Source organism: Haliotis rufescens, unplaced genomic scaffold (assembly GCF_023055435.1).
Source record: "Haliotis rufescens isolate VD_foot unplaced genomic scaffold, xgHalRufe1.0.p SCAF_4, whole genome shotgun sequence".
NCBI lineage: Eukaryota > Metazoa > Mollusca > Gastropoda > Lepetellida > Haliotidae > Haliotis > Haliotis rufescens.
The window spans coordinates 56,565,517-56,593,378 of NW_025964112.1; the positions used below are offsets into that span (position 1 = coordinate 56,565,517).

General features: G+C 42.6%; 1 protein-coding gene across 2 annotated transcripts; it reads right to left on the minus strand.

Annotated features, from left to right (window-relative positions):
* Positions 1-1,391: 1,391 nt before the first annotated feature.
* Positions 1,392-27,105, minus strand: LOC124114499 (sialin-like). Of its 2 annotated transcripts, XM_046475144.2 has the most exons (12): positions 26,668-27,105; positions 14,476-14,858; positions 13,689-13,942; positions 12,580-12,813; positions 11,144-11,231; positions 10,437-10,532; positions 8,973-9,106; positions 8,088-8,231; positions 6,474-6,606; positions 5,390-5,631; positions 4,076-4,335; positions 1,392-4,037 (listed from the first exon to the last, which is right to left on the minus strand). In XM_046475144.2, the coding sequence occupies exons 2-11, from the start codon at positions 14,855-14,857 to the stop codon at positions 4,087-4,089; spliced, it is 1,956 nt and encodes a 651-aa protein (XP_046331100.2). In that variant the 5' UTR covers position 14,858; positions 26,668-27,105; the 3' UTR covers positions 1,392-4,037; positions 4,076-4,086. The 2 variants fall into 2 exon arrangements, with proteins under 2 accessions (XP_046331100.2, XP_046331057.2); XM_046475101.2 differs by having other exon boundaries at positions 1,392-4,335.
* Between the last annotated feature and the right edge of the window lie 757 nt (positions 27,106-27,862).

The following is a 27,862-nucleotide window of genomic DNA, read 5'->3' on the forward strand; positions in this document are numbered from 1 at the left end:
AGACATCATATCTAAAAACTGCAATTATTACATAAACAGTTTTAGGTCGGAAATGAGTCCAAATATTTGATGCCATGTATCTCTGTAGTGAGTGAGTGAGTATGGTTTTACGCCGCTTTTAGCAATATTCCAGCAATATCACGGCGGGGGACACCAGAAATGGGCTTCACACTTTGTACCCATGTCGGGAATCGAACCCGGGTCTTCGGCGTGACGAGCGAACGCTTTAACCACGCTACCCGACCGCCCCTGTATCTCTGTAACAAATATGAATTGAAGCTTGAGAATTGACTGTTTGTATTCCTAAGATACTGTAGTTTTATTTGTTTGTTTGTTTGTTGTTTAACGCCGCAATATTCCAGCTATATGACAGCGGTCTGTAAATAATCGAGTCTGGACCAGTCAATCCAGTGATTGACATCCTGAGCATCGATCCAAGCAATTGGGATCGACGACATGCATCAACCAAGTCAGCGAGCCTGACCACTCGATCCCGTTAGTCGCCTTTTACGACAAGCAAAGTCGCCTTTTACGGCAAGCATGGGTTGCGGAAAACCTATTCTACCCCGGATCATCACGGGTCTTCTGTAGTTTTAAAATATAATGAGAAGTCAAAATGTCATTTTTTCACCCATATGGCCCCTTATCCCATGGTTGGTCACATATGTTGTTGAAAGCTTATGGTAGCTATGCCTTAGTAGTTGATTATTACCCTGATTACACACCGAGAACGTCACGCATGACGTTGACGGCAACTTCAGCACCTACACCAGACCATGGACGAGCTTTAGCATCTTTACAAGTTTGGAATGGCTAAGGCCACCCCAGTATGTATATGTGTGTGTTTTACCGTATTCGACGTAATAAGCGCCCCGCTCTAATAAGCGCACACGGCGATATTTGCGTATATATTGGCAAGTGAACAATCCAAATTAGCACCCCTTCCGATTGATCAATGTACACAAGACTTATTTATTCGTGTGTAATACGCACTCGTGTGTTATATGCACCCTTAATTATGGGCAATTAAATTCTGGAATAATATATCTGTCGTATATAAACAGTCAGGCCGTCAGCATAAACCACGAAATTTATCTTTCAACTCTGTTTTTTCCACCAAAATAATATTCTAATAAGAGCCCCCTATTTCTTATTTTGAGAGCGCCCTGGGCGCTTATTACGTCGCATACGGTATACGTACGAAAATACAAGTGTCTATTCCTCAATTGGAGGGTTGCAAATTGCCATCAACAATCGCATACAACTTGGTAGGATGGTATCACAGCGTACACAGACAATGTTATGCGTTCCATGTGTCATTGCCAATGGCACATGTTACGATTTTATGATTACTCTAATAATAAATGAATTCCTATTGGATGAAATAACACCCATCAACTGTAAGGTTATGGAACACTATTCCTGCAGCAGGTAGAAACTGTACATCTACATCCCAATTCAAGACACATACAAAAAGTGCAAGTTATTGCACCTCCATATTTTTCCTATGGTGTTAGAAAGTTGAATATGTATCATACTCGATTAAGATACACGAAAAGCTAGTTAAATTATGATTTATACAGAATACAGATAAAATGTGATCCAATATATCAATGTGGTAATCCATGTGAAAACGCATTTCATTATTTGTTAGAGTGTCCATTGTAAGTCCACCAAAGAAAATCTATGTTAAAAACATTTCGAGACATATTACAGAACAAAAATGTTAAATTAGATTTAGATTAGATTTAAGATGTTAAACGGAAATGAATGTTTGTCCCTTATCGAAAATCAACATATCTTTAAGGCAGTGCAAATGTTTATAAGTCATACAAAGAGATTTGGGTAACACTTTAATGTAAATATACTAGACTCTCATTTGTACATTTCATTAATATCTATACACTCATCTTCTTTTCTGTTTTCCTTGTATATGATTTACTGTATAAGCTTTTGTAAATACCATGGAGAGGGGGTCCTAAGTTGGATAACTTGTTCCCAATCCATTTCAATCTGAATAAAATATGTTTAAAGTAACTAAATAACATCTTGTAAGGTAACAACAAATATTCCCATGTCCCGCTGCCGGACAAAATAAGTTGCTTCGCCTCCTAGACCTTTCTAGGGTTTCGTAGAAAGCAAACTAAGAAACACTTGATGAAGGCAGTAAAACTATCTGAGAGAGTATTTTGATATTTTGGACCCCTCCTTTTAAGAAATGCTGGATCCGCATTTATAATTCATGAAACTGTTCCAACATCAACGGGCTAACGACGACTGTCCCCAAATTGCCTCACCTTAAAGATTAAGGTAAGTTGTTGGCACTGTGCCAACCATTTTCACCGTTAAGGCCGACCAGTCGAGTAGTATGGATATGACCAATCAGATGGCCTGATTCTATGACGACTAATGAGGAAAGATTCTACAGGAGGAAATGTTGGTCTTCCTGTGTGACATACACATACAATGATGTGAGATTCTTCAAGTTGAACTTAATTTATCACATTTGGGTAATATCGTCAATGGGATTAAGACGATCACCGGACAACGTCTTTAACGTAAATATATATGTATGTACATTTATATCCCAAAATATTAACAAGCCTATACAAAATAAACTAATAAACACGTACACGGCAAAATGGCAACAAAAAATATATATCAAAATATATATAACAATGATAATAGATTCTCTCCTCCTTGTATGACAACAGGTAATCTCTCACGACAGGCGCTTCCAATACACATACCATGCACTTCTTTTTCCAGTTTAGATTCTCCGCTCAAAGGGCCACACCCCATTTCTCAGGTAACCCATTTGTGAGATACCTTAAAATCACAAATGCCAACTTAGGTATCTGACAAATGGGGTATGTCTATATTTACTAATTTAAATTCAGCAAGAGGAAAGACGTTTTTGGCAGGAAAATATACACATATTGAACTTCGTTTACATACACGTCATTGCATTTAGCACCAACATGGAGAACACACACGTCGGCTGCAACTTGTTTTTCTTTGAGACGCAGTTAAATGCATTAAATTTTACCTTCATCGTGCGCGTGAGTGACCTTCACCGCAGAATCCTCTAGCTAAGGTCACGTGTTGGATGACCGTTATGTCAATACACTCGCAGATGTACGTTAGTTTCAGGTAAGGTCATGTATATCTTTGTTTATTAATGCATGTGTTTACAAATACGGGTCGGTGGTTGTGTAGAATAGGTCTTCAGCAACCCATGCTTGCCGTAAAAGGCGACTATGCTTGTCGTAAGAGGCGACTAACGGGATCGGGTGGTCAGGCACGCTGACTTTGTTGATGCATGTCATCGTATCCCAATTGCGTGAATCGATGTTTTCAATCACAGGATTGTCTGGTCCAGACTCGATTCTCTACAGACCGCCGTCATTGAGCTGGAATATTGCTGAGTGCGGCGTTAACCAACCAACGGTGGTTGTGTACAATTGTTTCACAAGCGATCTCTTACTTATTGATGTTTTAGTAGTGGCTACATCGAGTCAAGAGTTGCTTCCCTTAGATACAGATCAACTTTGGTCGATCTGTTTATAAACATATTGTTTACAAATATGATAACAGACGCGACGGGAATAAATAGTTGGATCGACTTATCGTAAACCAAATAGTCGGAAAACCCTAACCAGGCATAGGTGTGCCTTTACGTCACGCTTCCGTTACGACCAACGCATGCGCATTGGCTAGGTGACAGTGGACGGTACAATTGTCTGTCTATACTTCAGTGGGCCTCAATAGGGTTGGCTTCGACTAAAAAGACCTGCTATAAATGTCGGAAGGGTGGACAAGGAGATATATGGCAAAAAAATACTTTTGCATGGGGCTAGTCTCTTGTAAATATATAATACTTATGCATTCATATGAAGCTTCTACATGTAGTATTTGGGAGATCAACGTTGGTCCCTTTGATTAATATCTACTTTCGACTGGACGGTGGGCACAGGGACGGACCTAAGTTCCCAACGCAATCCTCAGATATGCTAGTCACCTGTATCCTCAAACACCACCTGTATCCTCAAACACCATCTGTATCCTCAAACACCATCTGTATCCTCAAACATCCTTCCTGTCATTCGTCATGAGCGTCCGTCCCGGGTGGTCCTGATCTCCGTTCTGGCCCTCCTCTGTGATGTCGTTCAGTTTGAACGTCACCATGTTGTCTTGTTCACCGGCGTTGTTCATGTCGCCGGCCTCAGCCCATGGCTGCACGTTGCCCATCGCCATAAACAGGTAGAAGATAGCCCCGAAGCAGTATATAGCCGCGGCTACGTAGAAGGTTGACAGCCATTGTTCTCTCGTTCCCTGTGAAAAGAACAGTGAGTGAGTGAGTGAGTTGGGTTTGACGCGCTTTAAACAGTATTCCAGTTATATCACGGCGTGTCAGCTTAATGTTGGAGGAAAATCCGAAGTGATGCAGGTCTCAGACGTTTACCCCTTCGGTGAAACCAACGAGCACGGGTATGGTGCTGACAAACCTAGAAACATAATCGGTTCGAACCGAGATTCGAAACCACGATCATAGGTTCCTGGCTTGTCCAAGGGACGTAACTCTGCACAGCGAAATGCGGCACCTTAGACGACTGGGTCACCCGTGCCCCGAAACACAGATGAGAGTGAACACCTTCCGGTTACCTGTTCGAAGTGTAACAGACAGCTGTGACTGTCACGGCAGGAGTAACAGGAAGAATGACACTTAAAGAACTTAGGCCCTACTGTTTTGTTTGTTTGTTGTTTAACGCCGCACTCAGCAATATTCCAGCTATATGACGGCGGTTTGTAAATAATCGAGTCTGGACCAGACAATCCAGTGATTGATATCATGAGCATCAATCCACGCAATTGGGATCGATGGCGTGCATTGACCAAGTCAGCGAGCTTGTGGTCCTACTGGAATTTGAAAGTCCCTTTATATGCTGTTGTGAGACTTATCAGACATGTTCAGTAGCGAACAATTGGTCTTTATCTTCCCTATACTTGCAAGTTTTGAAATTCTTACATCATACAACTACACAAAAGTGGATAAAATGAGTGAAAATTAAGGACTATTTTTTAATCAACGAGAAAAAAATTCATAATGCTCAAAGCCATTTTCCGAGATGGATCTTTTACCGTGAGTTTGTACTGTAATTTTCTAGATGTCCTAACAAAATCAGCTAGGGTCAAAGAATTGGTCATATTCAAATATTAGAAATAAATAATTCCCGAAACAGATAAAATCAGCTTTTTCCACACATTATAGAATTACAAACATGTATCTTCACATTACGTAGTCTAATCACCTCACACGAAATTCACATTGCGCAGTGATACGTGGACTTAAAGTACAAACTACTTTTGTAATAGTTACTGCACTTACATCTTTGGTCATGGCTCCGACGATGTAGGGCGCAAGGATACCTGGAACTGTAGCTGCGGTGTTGGTGATCCCGAAAATAGTCCCGGCATACTGTGGCGCGACATCCCCGTGGTTGATGAAGTGGCCGCTGAAGTGGAAGCCGCAGAGTCCCACCGCCAGCGTCACCATGACGACAGCTCCGGCCTGCTGGGTGCAGTCCATATATCCTGTCCCAATCAGGAACATTGCAGGAGCTATTGTACCTGTGTGGATGGAGGTGATGGATGAAGACACAGGTGAACATCATTATCTGAAAACACTGATCGATGTACCATTTTCATTTCATAATACTTGACTGGACATCCTTGATTGTTATTTGTCGAGTCAGGACCAAACAAACCAGTGATTGATAACATGATCACCGATCCATCGCCTCTAGGGCCTATTCTAACACGGGATCCCCAGTCAATAATACTAGATGTATAAACAGTTTCAATCTTTCAACTATAGTCTGTCCCATAACTATTCTCGTTTGAGAATATCGTCACGCCGAAGACCCGGGTTCGATTCCCGACATGGGTACAATGTGTGAAGCCCATTTCTGGTGTCCACCGCCGTGATATTGCTGGAATATTGCTAAAAGCGGCGTAAAACCATACTCACTCACTCACTCGTTTGAGAATACAGTTAATAACATCATATTTGGTGTAACAAAAATCAATTGATTTGAAAAGGATTGATTATGAAATGCCACGAAATACGTTTCATAGTTAGCAACAAAATTATTTCTAGTATATACATATATTCTTTTGAAGAAGTGGTGATTTTTTTTTAATAACGATATTCATGTGTGTATTGTGAGAAAGATTACATAGTGGAAAGTGTTCCAAAAAGGCCACAATACATTATCAATTAGATTTAACTATATGTATCATATATATTATATTTAATTTTTCAAGACATCTGTGTACAATAACTGTCTCGGATGTGTAGGTACAGAGGGCCAATACAATGATGTTAGGTGGGAAGTTGGCCCAGAGTGGCGGGGATGAAAATCACATAATAATTTATTATGGCGTAATGAACTGTACGTGCAGATGCATACCGATACAGGTCATCAGTTTGCGGGTCCAGGCCACACTGAGGATGTTCCGGGATATGAGCAGGTCGGCCAGTGCCCCGGAGACGGTGATCAAGAACCAGAAACACAGGTAGGGCAGCATGGAAAACAGGCCGTTCTGAAACACAGGTAGGGCAGCATGGAAAACAGGCCGTTCTGAAACACAGGTAGGGCAGCATTGAAAACAGGCCGTTCTGAAACACAGGTAGGGGAACATAGAAAACAGGCCGTTCTGAAACACAGGTAGGGCAGCATGGAAAACAGGCCGTTCTGAAACACAGGTAGGGGAGCATGGAAAACAGGCCGTTCTGAAACACAGGTAAGGCAGCATGGAAAACAGGCCGTTCTGAAACACAGGTAGGGGAGCATTGAAAACAGGCCGTTCTGAAACACAGGTAGGGGAACATAGAAAACAGGCCGTTCTGAAACAGGGAGACGGGGAGCATAGAAAACAGGCCGTTCTGAAACACAGGTATGGGAGCATTGAAAACAGGCCGTTCTGAAACACAGGTAGGGCAGCATGGAAAACAGGCCGTTCTGAAACAGGGAGACGGGGAGCATAGAAAACAGGCCGTTCTGAAACACGGGTATGGGAACATAGAAAACAGGCCGTTCTGAAACACAGGTAGGGCAGCATGGAAAACAGGCCGTTCTGAAACAGGGAGACGGGGAGCATAGAAAACAGGCCGTTCTGAAACACGGGTATGGGAACATAGAAAACAGGCCGTTCTGAAACACAGGTAGGGCAGCATGAAAAACAGGCCGTTCTGAAACACAGGTAGGGGAGCATTGAAAACAGGCCGTTCTGAAACACAGGTAGGGCAGCATGGAAAACAGGCCGTTCTGAAACACAGGTAGGGCAGCATGGAAAACAGGCCGTTCTGAAACAGAGGTAGGGCAGCATTGAAAACAGGTCGTTCTGAAACACAAGTAGGGCAGCATGGAAAACAGGCCGTTCTGAAACACAAGTAGGGCAGCATGGAAAACAGGCCGTTCTGAAACAGAGGTAGAAAACAGGTTGTTCTGAAACACGGGTAGGGCAGCATGGAAAACAGGTTGTTCTGAAACACGGGTAGGGCAGCATGGAAAACAGGTCATTCTGAAACACAAGACGGGGTAAACACTGCTTTGAACAGGATTCCTGTTATGTCACGGCGTGTCAGCTGAAATAGGAGGAGAGCGTTAAGTGAATACTTCTTCGGGCACTGCTGCAAGACAATATTTATAAGATGAACGAACATCTTTTCACAACGCACTTACCCTAACAAGGTCTGCTTTCTCAGTTCATCAGAAATGTATAGAATTGTAGGCAAAATATATTGTCAATATTTTCTGGAACACATAAGCACTAATATCGTTCTAACTAACCAGCCGATCGAAACCACATACAGCACATCTTGGTACAGCAAAGGGACGCAACTCCGTCGAGTGAATTGTGCGCATAGGATCTCTAAGTGACCCGTGACCCGTGACCCGAACAGAAGGACTGGCAACGGGCAAACAGAAGCAGTGTTGACGGACATAACAATGTTATTTCGTCGCTGTAGGCTTTGGGCTGGTTTATAACAAGAAACAACTTGTCAAGGAGGTGAAACTTACTGCCTTAATATCGAACTTGAGCACATCTTTCATGTATGTTGGGAGTTGCGTCAGCAACATGTAAATCCCGTAGTTGCCGCACACGTGGGCGACGATGATGGCCCACACGGCACGGGACGTGAAGATAGACTTCCAGGGAGTGGTCTGTGGAAGAAGTATTGAAACCATGAAATCGTTGACATCACTATCTGATAACCCAGGTATAAAACACATAAGTTATCAACAACCAAAATATCAACCATGTATATATATGTAATATATGATTGTGGGTTCGAATCCCGGTTCGCCCCGATTATGTTTCTAGGTTTGTCAGCACCATACCCGTGCTCGTTGGTTTCACCGAAGTGGTAAACGTCTGAGACCTGCATCACTTGGGGCTTTCCTCCCACATTTAGCTGACACGCCGTGATATAACTGGAATACTGTTAAAAGCGGCGTTAAACCCAACTCACTCACCCAAAATCAGAAGCAACCCCTTCACATTATTTACTCAAACTCATTGCGAAATACGTCTAATGTAAGTAGTTCAACGTAAAATCAGAAAGTTCCGTGCGTCTCCCTTCCTCAGAAGAATAATAACGTCACTATCGACAATGTAAACGTTGTATAAAATGCAAGCGTCCATGACACCCAAAAGATGGGTACACTGGTGGCGACTACGACCGAACCACAAAATTGTAGCCTTGTTCGGAAAGGGTGGAAACTGGACTTTTACAGTCAGTTAACTCCTTTGCCTGGGGAGATGGGTCGTTGCTCATTTCAATCACTGGATTGTCTGGCCAGGACTCGATTAGTTGCAGGCCGCCGTCATATGTCTTGAACATCTCTTAGTGCAGCGTTAAACAACAAACACACAACCCTGCAGGGGGTGCGTGGCCCACCTACCCGCTTGCCTCTGTTCAGTGGTCCAACAGAGTACTCGATGTACTTCCTCTCTATCTCCGAGATCCTCGGTGAGTCGGCGGGGGAGTTGCTGGCGAAAATACACCAGAATACACACCAGATGAACCCCACGCTTCCTGAAAATGTCATGTCCTGATTAAATGCCTAGTTACAAGAAAAACTAGCTGTTATGTTTGTGTTTGTTCGTTGTTTAACGTCTCACTCAGCAATATTCCAGCTATGTGACGGCGGTCCGTAAAAAAATCGAGTCCGGACCAGACAATCCAGTGATTGAGATCATGAGCATCGATCTACGCAAATGTGATACGATGACATGCATCAACCAAGTCAGAGAGCCTGACCAACCGATCCCATTAGTCGCCTCTCACGACAAGCATAATCGCCTTATACCACATGCATAGGTTGTGGAAGAAATATTCTAACCCGGATCTTCGCGGGTACAAAAAATCAATTAAGCGCCAAGTAACGACAGTGGTATGTGAGACACGACAAGGAGGTTTTGTTTTTGTCGAGTAAGGTGTTGAACGTGCGAAATTAACCAGGCGCCGGTTGGGTCGGTCCACTTCTGTATAAGGGAGACAAACCAGTCGATATTTTTAATGGATCGATATTTGATATATTTTCACAATATGTTTTACACATTTGTGCCTTATTTGATAGGAAAGCTTATGGTGGCATTAATTGTTTTAATCGAAATTTCTCGTTATTTCAATTATTTTCTCGAAATTTCGTTACATGGATTATTTTCTCGTTATTTCAGTTATTTCCTCGAAATAACGAGTTTGTTTTCGTTACTTCCAAATATTTTCTCGTTATTGCAAGTTTATCTAAAAACTCGAAATTTTGATTGTTTCCTCGTTATTTTGATTATTTTCTCGTTGCTTTGATTTTTTCAAGTAATTTCGATTATCTTCTCGTTATTTCAAGTTTATTTGAAAAATTCGAATAAAATCGAAATTACGAGATATAAAAGTCGAAGTATCGAGAAAAGGGGTAGCGAGAGAAAATATGAAATTACGAAAAAATAATCGAAATAACGAGAAAAAACTCGAAAATAACAAATTATTGAAATAACGAGAAATTTCGATTTAAATATAAATATATATATGTAACCAAAGTGGCACAATTATGCTTTCATAATTTGACGGTATCTAACCTTGATAAAACACTCCTCCTCGGTTATTCATGGTATTATAAACCACAGAGAGTCTCGGGAGCATGACCTCGGTCTTACTTTCTTCCCTGAGGTTTTACAATCCCAAACATAACCTTGAAGTCGATTGTATGCCAGTATGTGTCGATGTCTATCCGTGTCCGTGGGATTCAGCAAATCGTCATTCTGGACTTGCCTTGAACATTAAGCTGACATGCCGTGGTATAACATTAGAACTGTACAAAGCTGTTTGAAAAACCCACCTCACCACCCACAACATCTGGCCGTCTTACCTATAACATAAAACACAGAGGGCCAACCGCCGTCGAAGCCGTATGCACACAGGTAGCCACCGACGGGGAAAATCATGGCGTTGCCAAACTGACCACCTGAAAGATGAAAAAAAAGACTTCGACTTAAAATCAACAAGTTTGAACCAATATACTGAACAAAAAGTTAGGAATCATGAATATTTTTTATTTATTTTTTTATTTTTATTTTTTTGGGGGGGGGGATGTTATAAAATTGTGTGCTCCAACTTGTTTTGTTCAGCATATATATGTGTTATGTCGGCAAATTTTGCTTCAGAAGATGTGGATGTAGGCGTCCCTTTCTCTTTGTTGTTCATAACGTTGAGGGGGCGGTCGGGTAGCCTAGTGGTTAAAGCGTTCGCTCGTCACGCCGAAGACCCTGGTTCGATTCCCGACATGGGTACAATGTCTGGTGTCCCCTGCCGTGATATTGCTGGAATACTGCTAAACGCGGCGTCAAACCATACTCACTCACTCATAACGTTGCGACAGGACGCACAGCATTGCTAGAAGTAGTTTCACGGAAACACTGACCTAAGATTGTCCTAACTTAATTTTCGGCAATATTTATCAATACATGTAAATAAATGTTAATAGATGTATAAACCTGAAATATTTCTCACTATATATCGCCGGATTAACAAGTGTGTAAGTACAGCAGTGAGGGTACCAGCCCAGGGATAACCTACCCGCATACGAGAATCCTATAAGTCGACTTCTTTCATGGGGTGGAGACCATCTCGCCCAGAAGGCCTGTGCTGCTGGGTACAAGACGCCCTGAGACAGAAGGTAAATCATGTAATATCAGTAACTTCAATATGTACTATAAAACACAATAGCAAGGATAACTTCGTTCACGAAACCCAGTGCACATATATAATGTGGTAAATGTAGTAGTGTATTGTTAGTCGCGGCAAACTGAATGAAACGCTCATACAATGTCGAGTGTTCTGATGGTCTGTGGGGATCTGCACTCGGCATTTAGTAAATTAGAGTGATCTCCCTTGGTGGTGTATTCTCTCCCCTAACTATATAAGTCCAGTTTCCACTCTTGCCGAACTAGGTTGGAATTATATATTATATATTTTGGCAGTGTCTTGTTGCTGTCAACGAGGGATGTCTTTATTATCAAGTTACACGTTTTTGTCTCGAAGGAGGAGAATTAACCAATATTTGAGTTGGTCAATTGTTGATGCTAGTTTACTCTGCTGTCAACAATATTACAGTGTTATCCAAGAATACTATAATAAACGAGTTTGGCCCAGGAAAAACAATAGTCGTTATCACGAACAACGACTTACGCCGATTGTTTGCGACACACATAGTGAACACCCGATCCCTATTGCGAACACCAGATCCCTATTGTGAACATCTGATCCCTATTGTGAACACCAGATCCCTATTGTGAACACCATATCCTAATGGTGAACGTCTGATCCCTATTCTGAACACCAGATCCCTATTCTGAACATCTGATCCCTATTGTGAACACCAGATCCGTATTGTGAACACCATATCCCCATGGTGAACGTCTGATCCCTATTCTGAACATCTGATCCCTACTGAGAACACCAGATCCCTATTGTAAATATCCGATCCCTATTGTGAACATCCGATCCCTTTTATAAACACCAGATCCCTATTGTGAACATCCGATCCCTATTGTGAACATCCGGTCCCTATTGTGAACACCCGATCCCTATTGTGAACATCCGATCCCTATTGTGAACACCCGGTCCCTATGGTGAACATCCGATCCCTATTGTGAACATCCGGTCCCTATTGTGAACATCCGATCCCTATTGTGAACACCCGGTCCCTATTGTGATCACCCGATCCCTATTGTGAACATCCGATCCCTATTGTGACACCCGATCCCTATTGTGAACACCAGATCCATATTGTGAACATCCGATCCCTATTGTGAACACTCGATCCCATGTGTGAACATCCGGTCCCTATTTCAGTCGGCGTTTATGCCAAGTATGATGTTCCGGGGACGCGTTTTGATCAGGAATCACCATAAACATCGACAACACTGTCGCCACATTAATGACGAAGGCGAGTTTTTGTCTTGGGAGGCTACGAATATATATAAGATTTATTCCGCTGTTTTTCATCATACCTCCCCTAATCCAACGATGACCCTGACTGCGAGGAAGAGATAGGGGTCAGTCCGCGCAGCAACTGGCGTCAGCAGATTGAAGATGGCCACAGGGAACATTGCAAAGGCCACCACTTTCTTGGAGCCGAACCTCTCGCTGAGCCACCCCCCGGGCACCTGTAGCACGAGGTACCCCCAGAAGAAGGAACCAAGGATGAGACCCTGGAGCTGCTTGCTCCACACAAACTCTCCACCCTGGGGAAATAAAGACAATTGATATATGTCTCAAGTTGACCAATGACTTCCGGAAACAGACCGGCTTGTTTCTAGAGAGTGGGTGAGTGAGTTGGGTTTAACGCCGCTTGAACAGTATTCCAGCTATATCAGGGCGTGTCAGCTTAATGTGGGAGGATAGCCCGAAGTGATGCAGGTCTCAGACGTTTAGCACTTTGGTGAAACCCACGAGCACGGGTATGGTGCGACTGACCTAGAAACATAATCGGGGCGAAACGGAATTCGAATAGTTTCTGGCGCGCCCAAGGGACGCAACTCTGCACAGCGAATTGAGGCGCCTTAGACGACTGGGCCACCACTTGTTTCTAAGGAGTTGACAAATATTATAAAACTAAAAAGACACTGCCCAACCAGTAGGTCGATCCAAGTGCTACATGTTGTTCTTTCTGAAAACTCAAGTGTAAAATTAATGTCCTCTTTCACTATATATTCAACGGGGATTCGGAGTGGATTTTGTCAAGCGACATAAAATTACCATATGTTCCGGCGTGTATTGTTGTTTAGGTGAACAATTGATGTGTTCGTGACGGGTGCTACCGGTTGTGCAGGATACGCTCATATTTTTGCGAGCACCTGGTATAATCACTATTTCATTATGATTCATGAACACATGCTTATGATAAAGTCGGAATCGTACAATGGATCTTTCATCTGAATATGGAAAGGGTTTTGCCACAAGCATGGGATACGTGGGTCTTTTTTTTTCTCCGCAAGATGGCGTCATGTATGACAGGGATTTACAATGTGACGTTTTTAGTCACGTGTTACTTTATATCTTCCAGCCATTTGTTAGGGTTCGATAGGTATCTTTAAATGTGTGAATATGCGTTCCCTACCGTGGTGCTCTTAGAGGAGGAAACCGGACACTGTTCTTCTTCAGATATGTTCGTTGCCGGCGATGTTGCATTGTATGCTGTCCCATTGGTCATGTTTGCGACAGTATAGGTCACCTGCTGCGAGTGTTTCAGGGCTTCGTGGTCGACCATGGAGACAATGGCTATACTGAGGTTCACCCTCTGTGAGTACAGACACAGGAAGCCGAAGAACCACAGAATGGACAACCCAAAACGCTGCGAAGTCCACCATGGCACTGCGGGGGTTAACATGTTTTTGTTAGATTTAGATTTATATCAACAAACATTATATCGCTAAATAGGCAAGACCGTTTGGCCAATTATTTTTGGGGTTCTATCGACTTTCCTACCCAACATATTGCTAAAATGTATCTCTGTTTTGTTTCAAATTATATATTTTAATTTCAGGTTTTCTTATTTTTAACGAAATAGCATTGAATCGTTCCCGGCAACATTTATCTAAAACTAATTTCGCTTCCTGTTTTTGGCTTAATGACCAAGACAAGCAAGAAGTAACATTGGTTTGACGTTAGAAGATTATGATATAAAAGGTATTCACTTGAAAACTGGATTTGACCAAAATAATCGAGTCTTGGCCAGATAATTCAGTGATTGGCATCATGAGCATCGATCTACGCAACTAGGATACGATGACATGCATCAACAAAGTCAGCAAGCCTCACAAACATTCCCTTTAATATACTTTAACGACAAGCATGGGTTGCGGAAGACGGGGGTCATGTTGTGTGCTGATGTGGAAGAGTCTAACCTTTTTCGGGATCGATCTCCTTCAGCTTTTCAGAATGAGGTTTCCTACTGAAGGAGTCGGAGTGGACAAAGTCAAAGCTGGACTGCCGTTTAAAAACTACTCCTGGCTTTGCCCCTTGCTCATCGATGTCGGACCACCGTCGGTTTTCGGGAGGTCGATTGTCGCTAGCTGGGAAGGTATTTCGTTTAGATGATGGCTGCTTCTGGAACAACGCACGACGTTCCACCGCCGCCGAGTTCTGTTCCGTTGGAGACGCTGGTGCGTTGTCCTCGTGAGAATCTGTCTGATCGGACCCCGGATGAGTGTTCCCGGTCTGGTTCTGCATGGCGGAGGGATCCGGTGAATACCCATTTGCCTCTGATGTCACGTGGTTTCCTGACATTCTGCAAACAAAGAAATTAATCATACAGGACATAGGTAAGGCCACATAAATAATTAAATTGCTTCTCGCCACTCTTTAATCACCTTGACATTGGTCAAAATGAGCTTTGTACGTTTATCCATCCGTTAACACTTAACTTAAAAAGTTTTCTCCTTAAAACTCTTGAACATATATGAATCATATTCCAATATAGTTCTACTTGCCTCTGGTTACAGCAATGTTTACATTTCATTTTCAAAAACAAAATGGCCTCCGACACTACTAATGTTAGTGAAGAATGCAACCTTCGCGCCAATTTTTTGGTAATTATGGATATTTTGCTTTTCAGATCTTCCGAGGATGTTCATAAGGGCAACAACAAGTAACATCTTTTAACGGGGCCGGGGATCGAACCACCGACATTCCGCTTTCCGGGCAGACGCTCTATCCACTAGAATGCGGAGGAGGTCGCTACTTATGAAATACTGATATAAACAGGCTTTGATCCCAGTAATTGTATTTAAGGAAATAACCAGGCTTGCTATACATGATCTCTTTTTGGAAAGGTCAAGGTCACCAGAACGCAAAATGGCAATTTAGCAAATCACCCTCTCCATAAAATGGTCATTTGATGACAACGTTCACAGTAACACACTCACACGTGCACACACACACACCCACACACATACACACTAACACACTAACATTGACACACACACTAACACACACACACACTGACACACACACACTAACTGACACACACACATTAACTGACACACACACACTAACTGACACACACACACTAACACACACACACACACTGACATACACACACACACACTAACACTAACAGACACACACTAACAGACACACATACACCCTGACACACACACACACACACACTAACACACACACTGAGACACACACACACACACACACACACACACACACACACACACACACACATACCTACGCGCTGATATGAGACAAACATTTCGTTTTTTTAGCCAATCTTTTCTGACTTACTCCAAAGGTCCTTAGAAATACTTTGCTTCCGTTCGGTTTCCGGGGCAGATCAGATCCTGACCCGAATGCATGACATGTATGAGTGGATTGTTGGTGTTTAATCAGCCTGGACGAAACTTACTATACAACTTGAATATTGATGACTGCATCGTTATAACAATCAAGATCATATCACACCGTTTATATTACTCAAAGACGTAAATACCTATATCTATATACGTCTTTGTATCACTTAAATCCAGCCGCGGGGACTCCGGGTTTGAAAAGGTCTCCAGCAACCTATATACTGGTCGTAAGAGTCGGCTTACAGATAGGGTGAACATACTCATGGACTGGTTGATCGCTTGTCATCGTACACTGACAGCATACACGTAACATCAATGAATGTATGGTCAGGTCTAGACTCGATTATGTATAGTCCGCCGTCATATAGCTGGAATATTGATGAACAAACAAACAAATAAACTGATACTACAGTCGTAACGCTAGAGCTGCTTTATGAAATGAGACATCGACTTGACAAGCAACTATTTAACCATTGTGATACTAAAATGTCCCTATTCCTCCCTTTAAATCAAAGCGTACACAAGTACCTGATCTCTGGTGGCAGCCCCAGCACATGTCTTCAACACTGTGACATACATGCGTGATTGTTTCGTGTAGTCTTTGCTCGACTGGCTAGTCCATACAAAGTGCTCGGGCGGGCAATTCTTACCTCACAGCATAGGTGGGTTTTGGGTCATGCTTTCGCAGAATACATCAGAGAATAGGACATTTTCAATGCAGTGACGTGACATAATGACTTAACTAAACAAGAAACTGATCTCAATATTTCAACTATTGGACGCGAATCCGACATAATACGTCATGTAGGATTTGCCTTTGTATATCATAACCTATCTAACAAAGACATGACAAAGACTGGATTCTAAGGTGCCTTGTGTTGTGGTATAACTGAATGTCGATGTACGATCCAGTCAGAAAAACTACAGTTATACCACAGCGGTCTCTAAGTAATCGAATACATATTTTGTTTTCGGTCGCTGATCAAGAGCGCTATTCGTTCACATATCTTCTTCAAACACATATTAAACACACTAAACGGACGCAATAACCACCATTAGTGTTGAGTCTGTTGACAGTTTTATCTTATCTTGTAAGCCCATATAGCGGAAGGTTCGGGGTTCGATCCGGGCTCGTCACACCAAAAGACGTTAAAAGATGGTACTTGTTGTTACCCTGCCTGGCGCTCAAAATTAAGGGGATGAAACAAGGACTGGTCGGCTCGGAGTCAGTATACTGTGTCTGAGTGGGGTATTCATGTTAAACTGCGGCATGGTATCTCAGTGGGCTAGCACTATGACATCGGCATTAGTCCGGAGGAGTACAAACAGATACACATACATACACACGTAAATGCACGTCGCTATATGTGCAATTTAATTTCCTCTGTGGGGAGCTTCCACAATGTTCCCTGCCAGTGGAACATCCATGATAGAGCTATTGATCTTCATCACAGAGCTGCCATTGCTAAATGTATATCGGTAGCCTCCTATGCAGAATACTGCACTATCGGTAATCTGTTTGGGGTTGAAATCTCAACTGTGTTGACATGGATGCACAGTTTGTGCTGCTATATCTGACACACTTCTACCAAGATATGTGACTTTCCCTACAGGCCCTCAACTCCATAGGTTATCAATGGAGGGATGTCAGTTGCGGAGTGACTATAGATGCATAAGGGATATTGACGTAGGGTTTACCAGCACATATGTGACTGACAGTGATTCTCCAGAACCTTTGTGAGTGCGCATGGTTTTACGCCGCCTTTAGCAATATTCCAGCAACATCACGGCGGAGGTCACCATAAATTAGCTTCACACATTGTACCCATATGGGGAATCGAACCCGGGCCTTCGACATGACGAGCGAACGCTTTAACCACTAGGCTACCCCACCGCACGAGAACCTGTGTGAAATGAGACACATGGGCATGGAGGTGGGGGCAAGCCGAGGTGACCTTGACCACATCATGTCGATGATGAACCTCTGCCAAGTACAAGCAGCCTGCGTATTTCACCAATGCATTAAATGTTTCGGGTTCTCAAATTTGTCTGTGGTAAAATACCATCATCAATCCTCATGGGGCACCTTTCTCTGTGCCATAAAAAAACTGATAATGATTTACTGGCTGCAATTTGTATTATTAAACTTCTGAATAAAGTACAACATCTCAATTACTGATTGTGTTTTATTCCAGAACAATGTGATGTACATCAAACATATTCATTAATGTATGACAACCCCCAAAACGGTATCAGTTGCACAATCTTGGATGGCCACCCACAATTTCGTTAAGCTTTGTGTCAAATTTACACAGTTGTCTACCCCTACCGCTTGTTTTCAGTTTCTTTTTTCATTCCCTGAATGACTTTCTCAGTGTATGCATTCTAATTTTGCACACTTGGCTTGAGTTTTCTTGAACATCACTGATCATGTCTGTTGACATATTGGTACAGATGGATCCCTTGTGTTCTTTGGATCTTCAAGTTGCATTTCAAGGTTTCTCTCACTCCAAGCTGGAGTAGACATTCTGTCGCCTCACCAAACCACTACGCACCAGGCTTACACCTGTTTCCCAGCCATATTCCGCAACAGGTCACCTGCAAATGACTCCAGAGGAACCCCAGTCAGAAGCGTCATATGACTGTCTGGCGGTTTATGCGATAATGCAAGAATGGCCTTTTTCCTGGCATGATGCAATCTGTTTGAATATACCATAAATTTGTTTAAATGACATAAGTATGCTTATGGAGTAAAATACTTAGGGAGTAAATATACTTTTACACTACCTCTTTTGGTGGTACAATTTGCTTCAGGGGTATAAATAGCCTACTCACGTGCGCAAAACCGTTTGCATGACCTATTTACCCACCATAAGTAAATTTACTTATGTAAGCAAAAATACTTATGTAAGTAAATGTGTGCATGTTTACAAATGAGGCTTAGGACATCTGGACTCTGCATATAATTATCCATCTCGTCCAGGTAATCAAAAGCATAATTTTAGAACCGAATTTGATATGAAATTTACTTTGTCCACAAACCCATTCAGGATAGCCGACATCAGTTGTTGATATGTCACGTTGTCCTCCGAGAATGTCAATTACGGCATATTTCCCACGATGTCCGTCTGTGGCTGTCTATTTTGAAGCGAGACGCAACTATTTATTGACCAATCAAGCAATGCTGAATGCTCGTGGCGGCATTAACGATCTCTCCTCGGAGTACTGACACCCTGAAGCCAGAGCCGCGGCAAATGTCAAGGAACACGAAGCATTACCAGCAACACGCACAGCGCGCCTGATAGCACGTGGGCCAGGTCCTTCAATACAAGTGATGCTGAAAATCAGATTTGTTACACTGTACACAAACAGTGGCTGATACGAAACACTACATGTCACAATCTTAATATATTCATATATTTTGAATTTGTCATACAATCCCTGTCTCCTTATTCTCAAAACGAGCTATTGATCAAATACTCTTTTCGGACACCGTGACCTTGTACCATGCAATGTAACGATCAACTTCGACGGAGTTTGTCGCACGTGCATCAGCAGTGGTGAACTTATATGTGCGAAATATTTTGTAAACAAAGTTAGGATAATAGGAGTAAACTGCTTAGCCTTAGAAAAAAATCTTTTTAACTATGTTCAAACTATGCAGGGTTTTACATCTAAAAGAACGGAAACATATCTATCAGGAAAAGAAATGCGTACGTGCATGTTATCTGTGTTGGGCACATGTCAAAAACAGATAGGTTGCATTAAACTCATTGAACAAACATCCTTTGTCTGGATGGGAGAAGGAAGTCCTAAACATGCATACATATACACACTAAATAAATAAATAAATAAGCCCCTCAAGATACGCTGCTACTGATGTACGAAATACACGAAAAGGTTGATTGTAAAGCTATCCTCTGTCATCGATTCGCTTTTTGCATGTGACAGCGGGTAAATACGATGTTTCAGAGCTGTTTGCTTTTGTCTGTTGTTGTTCGTGTTTTGAAAGTGCAAGTGGTAAACACTCGGTTTTGTGGTCGGACGTGATTCAGTAGACCCCTGTACTGTCGAATCGTTTTCTTCAAATTCCGTCTTTTGTACCTGTCGCGACCTAAGAAGACAGGTCCAACAATGTCTTAATTTCATAGATAATTTTATAGTTTTTATAACTTTGACACCTTCGGATTTAGACTTAGCTAAAACATGTTTAGCGCTAAGACAGTTTCTTGAACAGGACACCGGGAGTGAGTGAGTGAGTGTGGTTTTACGCCGCTTTTAGCAATATTCCAGCAATATCACGGCGGGGGACACCAGAAATGGGCTTCACACATTGTACCCATGTCGGGAATCGAACCCGGGTCTTCGGCGTGACAATCCAACGCTTTAACCACTAGGTTACCCGACCGCCCCAGGACGCCAGGAAACAGGGGACGTGGTCTATTGTGTTCGGTTCATAAATTCATAAATTCATAAATTCAAAACATTGCTTGGTTTGCCAACCCAAAGTCACGGAATCGCTTTATTGATATAATTATGAACCACAGCGACCAAACAAATACCTCAATGTACGTATTATTGAATATTTCCCATTTATTAAAAAGCAACCCACACTCAACCCACACACAACACGTACACATACGCAGTGACTCCTCCCGACTTTAAACAGATCTGGATCCGTCTCTGGTATGGTGCTTTCTGAAGTAATACAATTCTTGTATGTGCTACGCGAGCGTTTATCAAGCGAGCCTTAACAACTGGCGCCACTATATAAAACCACCGTTATATGTTGCATCATTAGCAGATGGCCGGGCACTTTCACCGAGGTTCACCCAAGACACGTGCACCGGTACTCCCAGCTTCCTGTTTAGTTGTTTACATGGCTTAACAATGCGTGTTTACTACAGCTACGTGATTACTTGAACGTGCGTGATCTTAAGCTCTTCGATAGCCAGTCCCTCACTATACACGTATTTACATTACATCATCTGGATAATTCAATAACAAGTAAACATTCATGTAACCACGACAGCTATTTCGTGTTCTACCCTGGTGATTAATAGCAATGCTAGTCCTACACAGTGGTCGAGTATATTTCAGTAGAACCACCAAGGGCTATACAATAGTCATGTAAAAATGCAAAGGTAATGTAATCGACACATGTCAAACCACTGTGTAGGCAAGGTCGGATCCATCATTTCTTAAAGGGAGGGGTCCAAAATAAATATCGAAATGTCCTCTCAGATAGGTTTACTGCCTATAACAATTTGGACCCCCACCCCACTCCCATTCACGTTGTGTGTATGGCTGCTTCAACTAGTCCGGACTGATGCCGATTTAAGTACTAGCCCACCGAGATACCATGCCGCAGTTTAACAAAAATACCCCACTCAGAAACAATATACTGATTCCGAGTCGACCAGTCCTTCTTTTAGCCCCTTTTACCGAGGCCTGATAACAAGTGTCCTCTTTTATCACTCCATCACAAACCATTGAGGCGGTCAGGACGCAGAACAACATCGATGAACTCACTAATAGGTTTCATCTTCATTAATGTGCTGACACATACCACATGTTGCGTGAGATGACTGCTATACGTGCCAAGGGTGTACATCACCTCACCTAGGAGCAGGCTACACTGTTATACACCCCCAACCCCGTTGAACTGGTGTAGAGCGTGATGGTTACCATGCATATTCTAAATACTCGACACCGCAACGTCCTTTAGTCATGTCAAGGTGACCGTAAAGCCTCGTAATTCATGACCAGCATTGAAAACCGGTTTCCATAGTATTTCTTTATTTCTTTTCAGTTGTTGTACGCCGCAACAACACTGTTTCAGCTATTTCACAGCGGCCTGTAAATAATCGAATCTGGCCCATACAAACCAGTGGTCTCGGTCGAACCTAATTGTGTTTCAGTTGATGGAAGATGAGCTGGTATTTCCAGAAGACCCCCCCCCCCCCCCCCCACCCCCCCCCCCCCCCCGCCACAACTATCAAGCTAATACACATTTTATTTTTATTTTTTTGCATTATGACTTTGTAACTGCCTTGTAGGAAGAAACCGCCTCCGTGTCTAGTGGATAGAGCGTCTGTGCGGACGGTGAAAGTTCCGTGGCTCGATGCCAGGCCGCGTTAAAAGATGATACTTTTGTAACCCTTATGAACATCCTCGGAAGATCTAAAAGCTGAAATCTCTTCCCAAAGAGCGGAAGGTAGGTGGTTCTATTCCCTGGCCGCTTCACGCTGAAGAACATTAAAAGAAGGCACTTGTTGTTGCCATGCCTGGAGCTCGGTATTAAGGGATAAGACAAGGGATGTCTGACTCGGAGCCAGTATGATGTGTCTTAGTGGCTTAGTCTTAGTGGGGTATCCATGCTACATGGCATATCAGTGGGCAAGCGCTATAAAACCGGGATTAGTTCGGACTAGTACAAGCAGCCACACACACACGTGAAACCATCTTTAATGCGACGCTGACACCATTTTACCTCAACTCGTCGGTAGCTGCTTCCAGTGTCATACTAAAATACATTAAAAGATGGTACTTGTTGTTACCCTGTCTTGCGCTCGGTATGAAGGGGCTAAAACAAGGACTGGTCGGCTGCTGGTCAGTATACTGTGTCTGAGTGGGGTATCGATGTTAAACTGCGGCATGATATCTCAGTGGGCTAGCACTATGAAATCGGATTAGTCCGGACTAGTACAAGAAGCCAAACACGCACGCACGTCGCTACATAAGTGCAATGATCTTGAACGCGACGTTCAACCCCATTTCACCTTATCTCACATCTTCCAGCATTGAGAAATACCACACGGCTCCGTTTTGAGAGGTAGTGAGAATGCTAGCGTTGGTGCTAGTCCTAATGTTAATGCTTGTGTTAGTGTTAATGCTAGTGCTGGAGCTAGTCCTAATGTTAATGTTAGAGCTAGTGTTGGAACTAGTGTTAATGTTAGTGCTAGGGTTAATACTTGTGTTAGTGCTAGTGTTAATGTTAGTATTAGAGCTAGTGTTAGTGTGAGTGCACGTGTTCATGCTAGTGTTGGAGCTAGTGTTAATGTTAGTGCCAGGGTTAATTCTAGAGTTAATGCTAGTGTTGGAGCTAGTGTTAATACTAGTGCTAGGGTTAATGCTAATGTTAGTGCTGGTGTCAATGTTAGTGCGGGTGTTTATACTAGTGTTAATGTCAGTGTAAGAGCTAGTGTTAATGTTAGTGCCAGTGTTAGTGCTAGTATTAACGCCAGTGTTAGTGCTAGTGTTGATAACACGCCCTTGTGCACAGTGTACAGGTCACAAATCACGTAAAGTTAAGCAACGTCGGCCGCTGAGAATTTTCGTATGGGTAACCGCGTTCGGTAGTTTGACTCCTGAGAGTGAGTGAGTATGGTTTTACGCCGCTTTTAGCAATATTCCAGCAAAATCACAGCGGGGGACACCAGAAATCGGCTTCACACATTGTACCCATGTTGGGAATCGAACCCGGGTCTTCGGCGTGACGAGCGAACGCTTTAACCACTAGGCTACCCGACCGCCCCTTGACTCCTGAGAGTTTCTGTGGCTTCTGTCCTGCAACGCACTGAGACACATGCAGCGCACGTGGTATCTCCTTGGGCAAATGACTTTGTTCGAAATGTGCCTCTGTTCACCCAGTAGTGAATGGGTACCCGGTAGGATGAGATGCTAATGTGACTGTTTACCTTCTAGCGCCTCACAGGCAGCTTGGCTTGTATACTCCCCAGGGAGCTGAGAATGAAAATCGAGTACACACTGATCCATTGACCGGGGTAATGTTGTAAGCAGGAGCCAAGCGAAATATTAGTACACATTTTCATTATAGTAAAATACGTTTATAACGATCACGTTCATAACGAACTGACGGATATAACGAACTGGGTTTTTTGTTGTCCCTGCCATTTACTGTATATATGCTTATAACGAACGGTTATTACAAATTAAACTTATTGGTCCCTGTCAGTTCGTTATAACCGTAGTTTACTGTACAGTGTTAATGCTGTAGTGTTAGTGTTACTGTTAGTGAAATGTGGTTGGTTGGTTGGTTTTACGCCGCACGCAGCAATATTCCCGCTGTGTGACGGCAGTCTGTAAAATAATCGAGTCTGGACCAGACAATCCAGTGATTGACATCATGAGCATCGATCCACGCAATTGGGATCGATGACATGCATCAACCAAGTCAGCGAGCCTGACCGCCCGATTCCGTTAGTCGCCTTTTGCGGCAAGCATGGGTTGCTGAAGTCCTATTCTACCCCGAAATCTTCACGGGTCTAACAAATTCAATAGGCTAGATAGATCTATGTTATGGTCTCTGGCTAAACGCTATATATAACAAAATCAGTAGGCTAAACCAGAGACCATAAAATAGATCTATGTAATGGTCTCTGGCTAAACGCTATCGATTGTTTACAGGCCGCCTTCATATAGCAGGAGTACTTCCGTGCTGCGTCAGGCAACAAATAGGCTCGTGCTCTTTATACAAATGGCGTGAATGCTGTGAATGGCGGGTGTTGTTGTGGGGCAGACATGTTTACCCTTTTCGAACACCTGGAATCATCACTGATTGTCAGTGATCCGTTCAAGTTATTGTCACCGACTGTTTTGCCTTTTACGTCGGATGGAATCTGTTTCGACAGATCATTGAGACTGATAAATCTCTGGCAGTGACGTTTTATATTTCCGTTACCCACAATTCAACCTGATGTGTCATGCGCAGGTCAAATTGACCATTAGGATATGAGTGGCACGTCCGTGATGAAATATTGAACGGATTTTGCGTCAGGTTTCCTTCCTTATCGATTCTAGACTGGGTGATGCTGATCGCTAAGTTTGGGGATAAGGCCTAATATAGTGTGTGCATGTTGGTCAACCCGCAGTCAGCGATGTTAGCGTATATCACAGACACGTGACGGCAGACTTCATTCAGTCGCGACCAGGCTCATTAGAGGTCGAATAGCATAAGCAAAGATCGGGGTACGATGGCAAACCTCCTGGTAATTTATCGTTATTCTAGTCCCCCCTTAAAGGTGAGGTGAAATGAGGTGTAACGTCGCGTTCAAGATTATTGCACTTTTAACTTATATAGCTACGTGTGTGTTGGATGTGTGGGTGTGTTGGATGTGTGTGTGTGGGGTGGGGGGGGGGGGGGGGGTCTGCTTGTACTCATCCGGACTAATGCCGATTTATAGTGCTAGCCCACTGAGATACCATGCCGCAGTTTAACATGAATACCCCACTCAGACACGGTATACTGACTTCCGAGCCAACCTGATCCTTGTTTTATCCCCTTGGCGAGCGCTAGGGAGGATAACAACAAGTACCACCTTTTTACGTCTTGACGCGGCCGGGGATCGAACCTACAACCTTCCTCTCTCCGGGAAGGCCCTCTGTCCATTACACCACGGAGGCGGTCTCCTCTCAAAGCAAGGGATTATGGGGTCCTCGTCTGACCCTTGACCCCACGGTTATAACGCTACGAACCGGTATAGTACGTTTCTCACTACTTCCTCATGCGTTTATGGAGATTGAGTCTCAATTTCTAGTTGTTGTTTGTAGTTTAAAGGGGAAGTGTACACGTAAAAATCACTTTCTTTCTTTTTCTAAACAAAACGCAATTTTAGAATTAATTAGTATCTGTGTTTGAAAATATACACTCTTTTTTTTCACAGTGAACGTAGGAAGCTCACAATAGTGTGAAAATGATATGCCGTTATGAGGCCTTCGTTTTTCGAGCTAAACAGGCCTGAGTTATCCCCCTTAGATTATGACGTAATTGGTGCCAATTCAACTGGGTCCCTGTCTATTCTCAACGCAAAAGATATCAAGTACCAGTTTGCAGTAAAACAACATGGCCTACGACACACTCCGGCGCAGTGGTGACTCAGCATAACACTATGCTGGCTGGCATCTGAGACGCTAGAATCACACACCTGGACCTACACCACGTGAAGCGGCTCTAACAAAGCATGATGACGTCATAATGTTTATCAATTGGCACCAATGACGTCATATTGCAAGGGGCATAAGCCATGGTGTTTTTGTTGTGGAAATAGAACACTTGGTAAATGTGAAAAATATAAATCGTTTTAATGCGAAAAATATGTTAATTAATTGTGATATTTTTATATTTTTGTCTATGACACTTCTATGTTAACACTTTTAATGTGGAAAAAGTACAAGAAAAATAGGCTCATTTCCGTGTGAACTTGCCCTTTAACGCAGCACCCACAATACTCCAGCTATATGACGGCGATCTGTAAATAATCGAGTATGGACCAGACAATCCAGTGATTGGCACCAAGAGCATCGATCTACACAACTGGGATAGATTCTAACCCGGGTCTTCTCGGGTGAATTAATTTCTATACACTGGTTTTATTGACATTTGACTGTATGTGTATGTTCGTCCATATGACCCACTCATGATCTGAGTGCTACCTCAAGCAAGCAAGCCCTCTATACATTTACAGATCACCCACTATACACACTGAAAATATTGATACTGGAACCCTTGTGTCAGTATTCGGTTGATGGACCAATAACCTTCAGAAAATAATGATATTAAACATACTAAACCATTAATTTATAAATGTACAAGAAAGAAGAAACTCAAATTGATGGCATGAATATGACATAGTTTTAAATATATTAATATAAATGTAGCAAAAGGTAACACTTCGCCATTTCATGCAGCAGTGTAATGAAATAGTTAAATATGTTTACCTTGTCTTTCAAAATGAACGTCGCCGTCCGCTAATAATAGATCAACTTGATACTGTGGAAATGCTGATATTCATCACTTTAAATATCCACAAGTCCTGTAAAGACACTTCTCCGTTGCTTTTATATGGGAGCACGCGTCTGTATGATGACATAACGAACTGGTATTGAGTCACGCTTGAGAAGCAGGAAATACAAGAGATATTCAGCTACGAGTGTTATTGTGACATACTGAAATTTACTCAAGCTTGACCTTGCTGGAGTTTCAATAACGCAAACATCGGTCTTCTAAACGTCCTTCACCTTCACGGTAAGCAGTCGGGATACATACTCTGGGGGGCATGACATCGGAACTGATGTCAATCGCTGCCAGGGATCGGACAGTTTCTGACATGACGCGAAATAAATGGCGAGACCAGACACTGAGTACCACATACACATACACCATACGTAATGCCAATATGTCACCACGGGAAGAAAATCAATATACGACCTTTGACGATCATTCCTGAGGTGACGTATTCTAGGTTCGTGTCACACAAATCAGTAGCTATAGATGGTGTGCGTCCGTAACGCGTACAAAGCAATACCTAGAAAGAATACATTTCAACCATTGTTGTCTAACAGTAAGACCAATGTCTCATTTTTCTACATGTAACCAATTGTTGTATAACGAGGTGAAAGCGTGTGTTGTATTTTTCATCTATTATCCTTGTTATTAACAAATGGTCAATTGAAGTCTGAATATAAAAAGTTATGGTATATAACCTGCCGTATTAACATCTGTACTGCATACCGCGGTATTATATCATTTATTACATACACGAGTACCCATCTTTGAACAATAACCACCATACAACTATATTCCTCTTAAGCAGATATATTGCCATTGGCAAGATTTTCAATGTGACACTTACATGACGAAATACAAAATAGTCATTACCAATTTCATCGATTCATGGCAAGCAAAACTGATGTCATTTGACTACTCTTTTCATAACATATTTAAATCACAAACATAGAATTGTTATAGTAATATATAAGATACAATAAATACAAAATAGCTTACCTGCCAGACTTGTATTCATCCGATTTTAATAGTATCCTGGTTTATAATGTATGGCTATGTGGCGCCGTTTGATGTTTCAGAGGGAATTCCCCATCACTTAAACCAAGCACATATCACACAGTACATCAC